Source organism: Mustelus asterias, chromosome 5, assembly GCF_964213995.1.
Source record: "Mustelus asterias chromosome 5, sMusAst1.hap1.1, whole genome shotgun sequence".
Classification (NCBI taxonomy): domain Eukaryota; kingdom Metazoa; phylum Chordata; class Chondrichthyes; order Carcharhiniformes; family Triakidae; genus Mustelus; species Mustelus asterias.
This window is the reverse complement of record NC_135805.1, coordinates 36,038,020-36,053,193: the sequence shown is the minus strand read 5'-3', so window position 1 is coordinate 36,053,193 and position 15,174 is coordinate 36,038,020. Positions and strand designations below refer to the sequence as shown.

General features: G+C 40.6%; 1 protein-coding gene across 4 annotated transcripts in view; it reads right to left on the bottom strand.

Moving 5' to 3' along the window:
- hace1 (HECT domain and ankyrin repeat containing E3 ubiquitin protein ligase 1) overlaps positions 1 to 15,174 on the bottom strand; it is a 71,793-nt gene that overhangs the window by 44,677 nt on the left and 11,942 nt on the right. For all 4 annotated transcript variants that reach the window (XM_078212423.1, XM_078212420.1, XM_078212421.1 and 1 more), the window contains exons 4-7: positions 11,895 to 11,999; positions 10,080 to 10,155; positions 7,266 to 7,397; positions 4,982 to 5,064 (exon numbers count right to left, since the gene is read on the bottom strand). In XM_078212423.1, coding sequence (XP_078068549.1) covers positions 4,982 to 5,064; positions 7,266 to 7,397; positions 10,080 to 10,155; positions 11,895 to 11,999 — 396 coding nt within the window. The remainder of the gene's footprint in view (positions 1 to 4,981; positions 5,065 to 7,265; positions 7,398 to 10,079; positions 10,156 to 11,894; positions 12,000 to 15,174) is intronic.

Genomic DNA, 15,174 nt, shown 5'->3' with positions numbered 1-15,174 from the left:
TGCAACGGAAACGGTGCACATGTAGGCATCAAATTAGCTCAAGATAAGCAGTCCGTCCAGAACACTGCAGATCAACAAGACTATTTTCACAGGAAAGAGACACAAAGATGATAATACACATCGGGACAAGGTAGAACGGACAAGTGGTTTTTTTTAGCAATTAGCGGGATAAGAAAATTATTCAATGACATCCAAAATTACTACTTTCAGTAATCAAGTCTCTTTCTGTTGTTGCCAAATTGCGCCAGGGAAATGCAAGTACTGATTCCTCATAAGTCAACATTAAAATAAAAGCAAAATTGAGCAAGTTCAGGTCAATGGTCCCAATATCAGGGAATGTCAATATTGAACACCAAAAACCAGAGCCCGAGAGCTGGACATATTATAATGACTACAAGCAATATCCATTTTGCTTTGTCACAGTGATACGCCCCAACAGAAACCTCCAAGTGAAGACTCAATTCTTTAGACAGAAATGATTCCAGTCACACACATCAATCCTTCAGTAAAACAAAGGAAGTGTAAGGTACCTAATATTCTTTCAACTAGATATTTTCCCTTTGTCTTCTAACAACCGAATGCCATGCAGATAGTTATTCTGACTTTGCATTATTGCCGGTGATTCATAGCGACTCATCTCTTGTGAGTTCAGAGTTGCATACAGTCCAAATTGAGCAATGCATTGTCTGCTGTAATGAGCGCATTAGTCATTCGCTGATGCAAGGGCTACTGCCACACATTCCTTCGAGTGATGGCACTTTTCTTGGCGATGGGAAGACATTTTTCACAATTTCCATGCTCCACTGTGGAGACTTTGATACCAAGTGCTTTGGTCATATATAAACTGTTGAAATCAATTTGGCATAAAATTATATTTTGCTTGGATGAATTCTTTTATCTCAATTTTGGCCACCTTATGGGTATACTCACAGTCACGCTCTCAATACAGTGCAATTTTGGGAGGTGACCATCATTAATTCCACAAACACACAAGCAAAATACTGCAAATGTTGTAAATGCTGGAAGTACACAGCAGGTCAAGTAGCATATGTGGGGAAAGAAAGAGTTAACATTTCAGTTTGATAACCCTTTATCAGAACTGCCTGATTGGCTGAGAATTGAACATTTTCTGTCTTTAGTCCATTCAAACGACGTGGCATAGTCATCGTAGTCAACACCACTCACAAACTGCCATCATACTTTCCGAGTTGGAAAGCTGCAATGCTTTTGCTTTGAGGACTCTATGCTGCCAATGGATCCCAAGGATCTTTCTCAAGCAACACATATGAAACGATTCAATCTGCCTTCCTGTTTCTGATAATATAGTCCAAGGCTCAGCATTATACTGCAGCCCAATTAGCACACAGGCATTATAGATTCATAGTTGCGTGGCAACTGAGAGTTTGGGAGTTCTTCCATATTCTTGCCCAAAGCTCTCCAAAAACCATATCAGCCTCACCAATATGAGCAACTTTCTCCTCATCAAGCTTCGTTTCCCTTGAGATGGTTGGTTTTAGGCAAAATTGCCTACGTTTTTCAATTCAATGTGGTTGTAATGCTGCTTTGTCTAACCATCCTAAATAATTTTTCTTTTGTAAGATGATCGTGACCCCTAATTCCTCTGCAGCAATTAACATACAAGAAGAAATAAGAGGAGTCAGCAATTCAATCCCGCGAGCCTACTCCGCCATTCAAAATAATTATGACTTATCTCCTCTCGGCCTCATCTCCACCTTCCTCCCTGCTCCCCATAAACCTTCAACCCTCCACTAGTTAAAAGCTTATCTCCTCCTTACATTTGTTTAACATTCCAACATCCACTGCACTATTCCACAGATACATGATCCTTCTGCCACCCCTTAGCCTAAAACTATGGCCTCTCCTTCTAGAATGTCCAACAAAGGGAAAACATCCTCTCCACATCTACCCCATTAATCCCCTTCAGCGACTTAGACAGTGTGACTAATTTTCTTACTGAAAAAATTTCTGTAATTAAAAATACACTCAATGTCAACAAACTCATTTAAATTCCTGATACAAAATATATGATACTTTTAAAAATACTTTTTTTTAAAAAACACATTCTGGTTAACATACAATGAATTAAATTTCAATACAATAAACTATATAAAATTATAGCTAGGTACATAACAGAAATATTTAGAAATACTTTATTTTTAGTTCTTTGAACAACAGACACTCAACTGAACTACAAGACATATAGGGGGCGATTCTCCCAGCCCGCTGCGCTGCTGGGAGACACCAGCGAGGGACGTTTCAGGGACTTCCCGCTGGAAGTCACGGCCTCTGCTCATCTCCAGGTCCTAGATTTTCAACGTCATCAGTTCCACACCGGAAATCGGAGCCGATTTCAATATGGAAATCTTCATTTGCGTCTGATTAGCAGGCCCAGGACCAAAGTCTCCTGGCCCGCCAGCATCTTCCTCCCCCCCGCCCCCCCTGCCGGGAGTGGTTCATTCCAGTGGAATTTGCAGCGGAATGTGGCGACTAGGGGAATTTCACAGTAACTTCACTGCAGTGTTAATGTAAGCCTACTTGTGACTAATAAATAAACTTTACCTTTTTTTATGTTGCTGGCCTCTCAGGTGGAAATAGGTCCCGCCCCCTGATTTTCAGAATGAATCACGCTGAGGCACTCTGCAGTGCCCAGAGTGTAGGAGATTCATTCCGGAATTCACGCTGAAAAAAACCAGCGGGATTTACTCCCATTTGCCCACATGTTGGGAACTTAGAATTTTTTTGGGAGTATCCCGAACAAAATCTGTTCCCAGGCCCATGCCATTGCTGGCCTTGAGCTTTTAGTTATGATTTGGGAGATTCCAAGGCTCCTACCATCTCACAGTAAGAAAGCTTCTCAGCAACTCACCAAAGGCAAGCCAAAAAATCAGGTAGGAGGGGAAAATTATATGAATTACTTTACTTTGGGACAAATCACAATATCCTAGAGCAGCTGCTACTAAATATTCCTAATATTTAATATTTTAAATTAATCACTCTTACACATAAAACACTCAGGGGATGGTGGAACATTATTGCATTACAGTCAAATACTATACCTATTCATTTTGGCTCCAGTACTGACTTGACAGTCATTAACTAGATAGCTATTTCATGTCTGTATATAATGTCAGCTTTTTCAGTAACTTGAGAAATTACCAGACCAAGGATTTGACAGGCTATGTTTTAAGTCCATAATTTATTTCTAACTCTACACTGTTCTAGTATCACTAAAGGACCCTCAAGTGTTTATGGTCACAAAATTAGAAAATACTGGAAATGTATAGCAGATCAATTAACATAGAATTAGAGAATATTGCAGCACAGATAAGGCTGAAATATTCACGCAATCTTCAGCCAGAAGTGCCAAGTGCCTTGGCTGCATCTAGAGCACATAGCATCATAGATGCCAGGCTTCAGCCAATTCGATTCACTTCACGTAGCAATGGAAAGATTAGAGGTGAGAGGGGCTGTGTTTCCAGTGAGAACCAGAAGGCTCTCAAGTCTGAGAAGATTGCCAGGGAGTTCAATTCTTGGGGTCTAGATCCAAGAACCTGGCTGCAGTGCCAGAAAAAAATCAATGGACTCCCATGGGTGATCAAGAACAATGAATGCATCTTCACATAACATCTCCTATGCACCACGCCAGCAGCATCTTATATTTCTTGTAAAAGACACATAACCCAAACAATTGCAATACATTCATGGATAAGACATTTTTCCCACTCCTTTGCAGAAGATAGCGCATAACCACAGGGGGCAATGAGAACTGGCAAAAGACAGACACAACTGCACTGACTGAGCAGCCTGGAAGAGATGATGCTCAGCATCACATGAATGGCTATTATAGAAACTGTTGCATCTGATGTTGCCAAGAACATTCAGGATAACCTTATGTTTCTGCTTTATGCCTCTTCTCAAATTCCACCTCACCACCATCCTGCTATTTGACATGAAGTGCAAACTGTAGATGGTTGCGACCAATGACCTCTTGCTTTCTACGCCACCCCAGTTCCCTCATTCATATCCTGCCTTTCTACATTTATGCTTTCAGACACCCCAAAATAGTCACCTGGTCAACTAGTGCAGCCCCATGAACAGCAAGAGCTACACCAAACCAGTGAAGCAGCAGCACCATGAACTGATCAGCTTAGATTCTGGCTCTGCACATTTTAGGATAGTATGGAATAGTGATCAGCACCTGAAGTCGCAACAAGAGAAAATCAGGAGCAAGATATATTCAGGATGTAACTGCTTCTATACTCAAGAGATCTTGAATTTTGAAAGTCTCACTTGACATCCACAACAAAAACTGAAGCCCCAGATTAAGCTTCCTATTTTGATGAACTGGATGTAGGCAACAGCCACTACCTAGACTCCAATCTGTTCCATTAAACTTTCTTGGCCCATCAACTTGGTTCTAGTTTGGTTTTTGCTTTCACTTCTGAAAAGGTAGCTTCACAAATTGATGACCGTGTGATTAAGAAGCAACATTATGATGTTGAAATAAAATGTTGTTGCAGTCAGAGCTTTCAAAAGAACTGGTATGCTGTGATTTTTCAAGCTGTCCTGAAACTAGCATGTCGGATGCAAAATGGTAGTTTAGTTGCTTACTTACAAGTGATAAGCAGACAGGATTACTTTGCTATGGTACAAATATGGATTTTGGTTTTGATTTGTTGGCATTTATGGAACAGAAACACAGGCTTACTTTGTCTAAAACTATGAATGGTTGGCATTATTCACGGCTCCAGTTTAGAACTGTTCATCTTTAAAGTCAGCTGGCAGTTATTCCATTTCTGTAGAAATCAACTCAACGAATATAAAATGGATTTAAAATTCTTCAACCGAAAGTCAAATTTGTTCTACAAACATAATACAATTACAAATACCTATTATGAAACCGATCAACCGATTTAAATAAATTTGTGATAAGTATAATTCTAAAAAAAATCCACAATACCTGCAAGCAAAGTACAAAGGTGTAGCTCCAGAAACATTAGGCCGGTTAATATCTGCACCACTGTCAAGAAGGCAAAGTACTGTCTGTGAAGAGAAAAAGGATGACAAAGCAGATGTCACTGAGCATCCAAAATGTAGTATGCATACTACGCAAGCGTCAAACAATGGCGAGCTCCAACAGCAGAGAATCTAAACAAATGCCCTTGAATTTTCAACTGAATTAACATCACCGAATCTCACACCAACAACATTCTGGGGATATTCGTGGATTCAACCTTCAAGGGCAATTTCTGCATGAGAACAATAACACTGGAAAGTTTCCATCCAATTCACACACTATTCTACCTTTGAAAATATGCTGTCCTTCATCGTTGCTGGGACAAAATCCTGGAATTTCCTAACAGCACTTTGGGTGTAACTACACCACACAGACTGCAATGTTCTTAAAGGCAAATCATCACAGCCTTCAAGGGGAATTAGGGATGGGCCATATAGGCTAGCCTCATCAGCAATGCACACATCCCTGCACAATACAATACAAAAAAATGCTTTGCAACCAATAGACCACGTTAAGTGCAATTACTTCAGTAATATAACTAAATGTGGCAGCAAAATTGCCCACTGCAAGGATATAGACAGAAAATTTGTTTTACCAACGTTGGTTGAAGGATAAACATTAGCCAGGACTTCAGGAGAACTCTCCTGATCTTGATAAACACTACTGGGGATATTTTACCCCTATCAAAGAGGACAAACATGTAACTTACTATCATACTCAAAAAATACTTATCTGGCAGAGGTTTTCAAAATCAGGAGATTTACAAGAGATTTAAATAAAGAGACTTAATATAATTGACAAAAAAAACAGTGGTGATATGAGGGGGGAAGAAAATTATGCAGCGAGCTATGATCTGGAATGCTCATCTTGAAAGGGTATGGAGCAGATTCAATAGTAACTTTCAAAAGGAAATTAGATAAACACAGAGGAGAAAAGAATTGCAGGATTACAAGGAAAGAGTAGGGGGATGGAATTAACTGAATGGTTCTTTCAAAGAGCTAGCACAGGAACGATGGGTCTAATGGTCTCTGCACTGTATCATTCCATGGTCTCATGCAATGCTGCAGAGTACTGTAGCGAAGTTGCAGTCCAAGTTGCATTCAGTCTCAGTGAAAACTGAAATCACAGCCTTCCAATTCAGGCAAATCGACTACCACTAAGCCAAGACTGACACTATCCCCCATAACCCCATGTAAAAGGGGCAACTTTGCATGACTGATCAACCTAACCCGCACATCTTTGGACTGTGGGAGGAAACGGAAGCACCCGGAGGAAACACACGCAGACACTTGCGATATCATTTGCCTGGTGCATCCTGGAATATCATAGCAAAAATCAGTACTCCCTAACTTCACACAAATATTTTTTTAAAGTGGTGTTTAATCCACAGGGGAACATAAACCAACTAAGTGGAACAGAATCAAAATAAGTTTAACTTTTAATCAGCATGTACATAATTACAATAGCATATAAATACTTCAGTGTTATATCCATGTTATATCCAATGCACAAAGAAATCCCATTTTTATCATGCTGATGGAGCAAGTTATCAGTTACCAATCCATTTAGCGCATTCAGAATGCATATTCCATCACTGCACCCTCCTTACTAATCTGCACTTTATCATACCCAATGATACTCCATCTTTACATACTCCTCAATAACCTACTTTATAAATTGTACACTGAGCAGATACACCATCTCCGAATGTTAAGCAGCTGACATTCTATCCCAATCAGGTTTCGCAATCAGAAAAAGACCTAAGGTCATAGCACACATAAAGTAAAAGAAACAATGCAAGGAATGATTATGTGTGACATTCCTACCAGCACTGAAAATAAGAGCAAACAAAACATATAAAAAGTGTTTCTACAGGACATTGTAAATTCATCAATTAGGACAGATTCAGATGAGTAACACAGATGTGATAAGTTAAATAATTTCTCAGACTACATATTTGCTATACAGGACTTCAACCTGAAGTATGTGTCTGCCATTTCTTTTGAAGAAAAAACTGCAGTGCAAAAATTCCATATTTAATTTCAGAACATGTTGTGCTCTCCACTCATTAAAAAAAAAACAATATTTTCATGTCCTTTGGTGTTACAAAAGCATTTCAGAATGACTCCAAATCCGAACTTAGAGTGTGAAGTTAAACAACCGATTAAGTTGGTCAGAAAATAAATGAATGCCTGATTGCTATTTTGTTAAAACCATCTACACTCACCGTCTTATGCCCATTCTGACAGGCCACATGTAAAGCAGTCTGACCCATTGCATCTTCAACGTCCACATTATTAACATGCTGAACTAGGTCATGAAGCAGCTCAGTGCGTCCATTAACAGCCAGCCAGTGAATCTGCAGCAACAGATTTGTTTCACACAGTTAGCAACCTCTAGTCATTGACTGAAAAGCAAGCTCTTCCTTTGAAATAAACATCACCATTATTTTCACTGATAATTAAACAAAGCCATCATGATGATGTAATTTACACGAACTTCAGTAAGGCTTTTGACAAGGTCTTGCATGGTAGACTGATCAAGAAGGTAAGAGTCCATGGGATCCAGGGCAATTTGGCAACTGGATCTAAAATTGGCATGGTGGCAGGAGACGGGAGAGTGATGCTCAAAGGTCACTTCTGTGATTGGAAGCTAGTGTCCAGGGGTAGACTGCAGAGATTGCTGATGGGTCTCTTGCTGTTTGGAGTGTACATTGATGATCTAGACACAATTGTGGTAGGTATGATCAGTAAATTCGCAGATGACACAAAAGTTGGTGGTGTGGTAAATAGCAAGGAAGAAAACCTTAAATTATAGGATGTTATAGACAGGCTGATCAGATGGGCAAAAAATAGTGGCAAATGGAATTTAACCCTGAAAAATATACAAAATTGTGAGGGACACAGATGGGGTAGATAGGAAGAAGCTTTTCCCCTTGGTAGAGGGGTCAATAACCAGGGGGCATAGATAAAGATAGGAGCAAGGAGGTTTACAGGGGATTTCAGGCAAAACTTCAGCCAGTGGTTACTGAGAATCTGGAACTCATTGCTTGAAAGGGTGGTACCGTGGGAACCCTCACAACATTAAAAAAGCATTTAGATGAGCATTTGGAAAACCATTGCAAATAAGGCTATGAACCAAGTGCTGGAAAATAGGATTAGAATAGAAAGGTGCCCGATGGCCAGCGCAGACATGATGCGCTGATGGGTCTTTTTCTGTGCTGTAGAAGTCTGTGACTCTATCCAGGGAGTGAAACAGAGTTAATGTTTTGAGTCAAACATGACTTCTTCAGAATTAAAATCTCTCTCATACAAAATCTTACAAGTGACAAAATTTCAAAAGTACTTATTTGGTTTTAAAGCATCTTGCAATATCCCGAGGCCATAAATTGAACTATTTAAAAATTATATTAATTCACAAATTGATGATAAACTAAGTTAATCGGACTTGTTCCAGATTAATTATTATCCAAGAGAAGGAAAAAAAAAAATCAATCCTGAAGGTCAACCTGTCACCAGCCGTGGGGAAGGTGTTAGAATCAATCATTAAGGAGGTTATAGCTCAGCAATTAGAGAAACTCAAGGTAATCAGGCAGAGCCTGAAAATGAAATTACGTTTGAAGGATTACTTGGAGTTCCTTGAAGGAGTAACATGTACTGTGGATAAAGGGGAGCCTGTAGACATGCACTTGGATTTCCAGAAAGTATTTCATAAGGTGCCACATCAAAGATTATTGTGGAAAATAAAAGCTCATGGAAAAGGGGTTAAAATATTAGTTTAGATAGAAGATTAGCTGACTGGCAGAAAACAAGGATATGCATAAATGGATCTTTTTTTGATTAGCAGGATCCTCCCGTGAAGGCTTGGTAGCTACATTTACAGATGACACAAAGATAGGTAGGAAAGCATGTGGCAGATCAGTTGTAGAGATCAGTTGAGTGAGTGGACAAAAGTCTGGCAGATGGAGTATAATTCGGGAAAATGAGAAGTTGTTCACTTTCAGCAGGAAGACAAAAGCGTGGAATAAACGAACAATGACAGCAGAATTCCAAGATGCAGAACGATATAATATATACATTCTCCTCGTGTCTGCGTGGGTTTCCTCCGGGTGCTCCGGTTTCCTCCCACAGTCCAACGATGTGTGGGTTAGGTTGATTGGCCATGATAAAATTGCCCCTTAGTGTCCTGGGATGCATAGATTAGAGGGATTAGTAGGTAAAATATGTAGGGATATGGGGGTAGGGCCTGGGTGGGATTGTGGTCGGTGCAGACTTGATGGGCCGAATGGCCTCTTTCTGTACTGTAGGGTTTCTATGATTTCTATGATATAGGTGTTCTAGTGCACGAGTCACAAAAAGCACAAAAGGTTGCTATGCAGGTACAGCAAGTAATGGAATGCTACCCTTTATTACAAGAGGAATTGAACAATAAAAGTAAGGATGTTATGTATGTTGCAGTTATTAGGGATGGGAGAGACCACATCTTGAATAGTGTGTGCAGTTTTGGTCTTCTTATTTAAAGGAAGGATGTAAATGCATTGAATGCAGTTCAAGGGAAGTTTTTTAGATTGATACGTAGAATGAGCAGGCTGTCTCATGAGGAAATATTGGACAGACGGGGCTTGCGATTTTAGAAGAGTGAAAGGTAACTTGATTGAAGTATACAAGATCCTGCACAGTTTCAACAAGGTGGATGGACAAAGGATGTTTCCTCTTGTGGGCACTGTTCTTTAAAAAAAGATGGGTGGTAGTCACCGTTTAGGACAGAGATAAGAAGAATTCTTTTTCACTCATAGGGGTGTGTGACTCTGGTGCACTCTGCCTCAGAAGGCAGAGTAGAGGCAGTGTCACTGAGTATTTTTAAGGTTGAAGCAGATAGATTCCCTTTCCTAGCAAGAATCAATGGTTATCAGGGGTAGAATGGAATGTGGAATTTGAAACAAAAATAGACCAACCACAATCTATTGAACAGCAGAGCAGGTTCAAGGAGCCAAAACGGTCTACTTCTACTCCTATTGCATATGTGCATATTCCAACCTTACCGCAGTCAGTCCTTCATTGTTGCAGATGTTCACATCAGCACTATACTCCAACAGTTTTCCCATGCATTTTTTCTGCCTACAAAGAGAACACATTCCTTAACAATGTTTATCAATCATGCATAACCACTGATTAAAAAAAGCACGCTCCACACTTCGCAACATGGGTCAGCTTCCGCACCTACAATAACACCAAACTTTAACTCTCTGCTTCCTTCATCAGTCCGATAGCCATCATCATGTTCTACATCTGTCTAGTCTGAACAAATCATCTAGAGCTTCTGCAACTAATCTCAAATCCATCAAACCAGTCTACTGCCAGCTCAGATAGTCTCAATATGCAGACCCTGCCTGTACACACTGTTTTGTAGTCCGCTTCCTTCACTACATACACTGCTACCAAAACCACTTTCCTCCCACCAATACAAAATCATTTGCCTCTACTTATTCCTCAGACTGCAGAAATCTTGATCCATACCCATCATCTTGGAACGGACTATCTCAAATGCTCGATTCTGATTCCATTCTTTACAAATTACAACTCATTGAGAAAGCTGAAGGCCAAAGCCCTTACCAACCTTGACACTGATCATGCTACCCTTGTCAAGGCCCTCTGCTTCCACTAAATTAAATCTACAATGCCACCTTGCTTTCAAACCCTTTCCCCAACTTTATTAATAATGTAGTGACATATAACCTCTATTTCTCCTCACCTCCATTGATGCTTGTGGGCGGCACAATGGATAATACTGCTGTCTCGCAGCACCAGGTACCCGGGTTAAATTCTAGCCTTGGGTGGCTATGTGTGTTGAGTTTACACGTTCTCCCTGTGCTTACGTGGGTTTTCTCCGGGTGCTCCGGTTTCCTTCCACAGTCCAAAGATCAGCAGGTTAGGTGGATTGGCCATGCCCCTCGATGTGTAGCTTAGGGGGAATTAATGGGGTAAATACATGGGGTCATGGGGTAGGGCCTGGGTAAAATGCTCTGGTTGAGAGTTGGTGCAGACTCAATGGGCCAAATGACGACCTTCTGCAATGTGGGGATCTTATGATTCTATGAAAGGTGATGAAATGCGGAGATTTCTGGAGAGAACGCATGAACGATGTGGCTAACAGTTGTGCTACAGGTGCTGATCAAATCATTTTGCATCAGTCCTATGAATCTCTCCACTTTCTTTGCCTCAATATTTAACTTTATGTCCAAAAAAGCACTCTACACTTCTTAAATGTAATTATTCTCCCTCTTCCTGCCTGTTTAATCTTTTCTTTACTGTTTAGTGCCTTTCTCCATCAACTTAATTAAACAATTTGCTGCTCCATCAAAATAAACATTCCAACATTAACCGCATAATCTCTGAGCTGCATCAGAATTAGCTGTATTGCAAAAGACCATGTCTATGTGTGTTGGAATAAAACCTGCCTAAGCAGCCAAACTGGTGTGTTTAGGACTATACTGGAATTCAAATGTCAGCATTTTTAAACATTGCAAATACACCATTAAGATGCCCAGTCCCTTCACAAATTCTGAACATAATGGTAACTTGAGATTAAGCTTGCATTCTAAAATTATTTTTGGTTAAGTAATAGCATGAAAATATTTGAAAAGAGTGTCCAATTTAGTGGTTAATTATACTTTTGATTTCAAAAATCCATAGACGTGACAAAACCTACTTCATAGCAATTCTATCTTGACCCGTTTTAACTAAATATAACCACATACTTGAGTATTACAACATAACTGGAAATTGGGCTGATAGAAATGTGGAAAAATGGTAACTTCTGAATTAACTCAAGGATTGAGATGGTTTAGCAAACTCACCCATTCCTCGCTGCTAAATGAAGTGGTGTACACCCAGAAATATCCTGGTAGTTTGGATTTGCTCCTTTCTTCAGTAGTAGAATGAGGCATTCAACAGAGCCACAACTGTATCAGACCATAAAGAAAATAAATCAGTCGACAACAGAAACAGAAAGAAGAGTCGTAACATACATAACATAGAAACCCTACAGTGCAGAAGGAGGCCATTCGGCCCATCGAGTCTGCACCGACCACAATCCCACCCAGGCCCTACCCCCACATATTTTACCCGCTAATCCCTCTAACCTACGCATCCCAGGACTCTAAGGGACAATTTTTAACCTGGCCAATCAACCTAACCCGCACATCGTACTGGACTTCAACGGTTTCTCTCTCTCTGCAGAGGCAGCCAGACCCAAGAACTTCCAACACTATTATTTCAGATTTCCAGCATCTGCAGTATTTTGCTTTTTATTAAATCAGTTGGCAAGACACGGCCTTTATCTGAATGTTAGCATTTTGCAATAATTAAAATATTTTATACAATATTCAAATTCCCTCAAATTAAATTTCAACTAAACCTGGAGTTTGGGGGCTTCCGCTTTTAACCAGCCAGCAACTAAAACTTGGCATTAATAAAACTTGGCATTTAAATAAACGGATAGATCATCCAAACTTGCTTAATTTTAATGATTTGATTTGCTCAATCACTACAGCAGATTCTTGCAACAAACTACACAATTAACGGTGTGCCGTTTCCTATAAACAGATGCAAAGATACTGACATCAGCTAAAGGAGTCACAAGATACAACTTTCATTAAGCAGTTCTGCTGGTCTATACTGGAATTGAAAGCTTGACACAATTATCACTCAGGCGGTGATACACAATCGATGTTGTTCAAAGGAATTGCCGCACTGTCCAAAATGCCACCTTTTACATAAAATTTTAAACCTACACCCAACTGGTCCCCATTCCAAGGCTCCATTGCAAGCTTATTCCTCATGTGTCCTGGCAAACATTTATCTCTCAAGCAACACAGCAAGCAATTTTGAATTGAATTGATTTATTGCCACGTGTATTGGGATACAATGAAAAGTATTGTTTCTTGTGAGCTGTTAGACAAAACATACCATTCATAAGAGTACATTGGGGAGAAGGAAAGGATTGGGTGCAAAATATAGTGCTGCAGTTACCGATAGAGTGAAGAGAAAGGTCAGCCTAATGTGTGATAGGACGATTCAAAGGTCCAATGGCAGCAGGGAAGAAGCTGTTCTTGTGTTGACTGGTGTGTGTTTTCAGACTTCTATATCTTTTTCCTGACGTAAGAAGTTAGAAGAGAGTATGCCCAGAGTGCTTGGTGCCCTTGATTATGCTGGCTGCTTTCTCGAAGCAGTGGGAAGTGCAGATGGAGTCAATGGATGAGAGGCTGCTTTGCGTGGTGGACTGGCTACTTTCACAACCCTTTGTAGTTTCTTGCAGTCTTGATCAAAGCAAGAACATAACCAAGCTATGATGCAACCGGAAAGGATGCTTTCAATGGGGCATCTGTAAAAATTGGTGAGTCGTAGTGGACATGCCAAATTTCCTTAGCCTTTTGGGAAAGTAGCGACGTTAGGCTTTCTTAACTATAGCGTTGGCGTGGAGGGATCGCAACAAATGGTTGATCTGAGCACCTAGCAACTTGAAGCTCTCAACCATCTCCACTTCATCACCTTTGATGTACACAGGGGCAGGTCCTCCACTGCGCTTCCTGAAGTTGATGCTTTCCGTTTAGGTGTCTCAACTTTCTCCTTCAATAAGCATGAGCTCATCTAAATCCCTGCTGCCCACATCCTAACTTGCACCAATCTTCATGCTCACTAACCTGCAATTAACTTCCAGTCAAGTAATGCCTCAAAAATCTGATTCTTGGTTCAAATCCCTCCACGACATGGTGGCGGCACGGTAGCACAGTGGTTAGCACTGCTGCTTCACAGCTCCAGGGACCTGGGTTCGAATCCCGGCTCGGGTCGCTGTCTGTGTGGAGTTTGCACATTCTCCCTGTGTCTGTGTGGGTTTCCTCCGGGTGCTCCGGTTTCCTCCCACAGTCCAAAGATGTGCGGGCTAGATTGATTGGCCATTCTGAATTGCCCCTTAGTGTCCCGGGATGCATAGGTTAGAGGGGTTAGTGGGTAAATATGTAGGGATATGTGGATAGGGCCTGGGTGGGATTGTGGTTGGTGCAGACTCGATGGGCTGAATGGCCTCTTTCTGCACTGTAGGATTCTATGACCTTGCTCTTCCCCGTCTCTGCAGCTTTCTCCAGAAAATAAAAAGGACAACTTGTAGCTGCAATCTACCTTCCACAATCTCCATACTCTACAATCAATGAATGACTTTTGACGTAGTCACTATTATAATGTAGAAATGCTATACCCAACATGCACACAGCAAGCTCCCACAAACAGTATTGCAATATAATCTCGGTTTCTGTTAAGTGATATTGACTAAATGATAGAGATCAGGGAGAACTCCCGTATTCTGCTTCAAAATAATGCCATGGAATAGACAGGGCCCAGTTAAACATTACATCCAAAAGATGGCATCATTGACAGTGAAATACTCTCTCATAAGTGCACTGGGAGCAACCAACACTGCCACATCTGACAAGATTGAGATTTCTGCATTCCTCTAATTCTAGCCACTTCTGCACACGCATTTTCCTTCAACCCACTATTGGCACCATATGTTGTCTAGGTGACGGGTTTTAAAATTCCCTGCTTAAACCTCTCAGAATCTTTACTCCTCTCCTTTAAGCCATGCCTTAAAATCTCTAACTAGGTTTTGATGACTTGCACAAATCTCTCCTTGGGACTTGGATGTCAATTCTTGTCTCAGTCCTGTGAACTGACGTGGAACATTATTCCACATTACACACATCACATAAATATAAATTAGTTCTCATCATTCATAAATGTTCATCCTCATCCCATGGAAAAAGATCTCTACCTTCAATGTGTCAGGTAGGATCAGGAACTCCTGTGAAAATCTTCAGGACAGGGCTTGCCAAGTCAATGCTGCAGTCAAGAACTCATGTCCTAGCGCAGCACATTGCTATAGTGCATTGTTTAGATTTTTAGTTTCACGACATTACAAGTTGAACTTTAGCACTGACTGTGGAGCGGAGGGGTGAGAAAAACAAAATCACCTACATTTCCCACTCCTGTTGTTAGCTACTTCAGAAAGCTACCAGAGGACTGGTGAAATGCAAACGTAGTTCTATTGCTTCAGAAGGAATCAAAGGAAATGCCAAACAATTA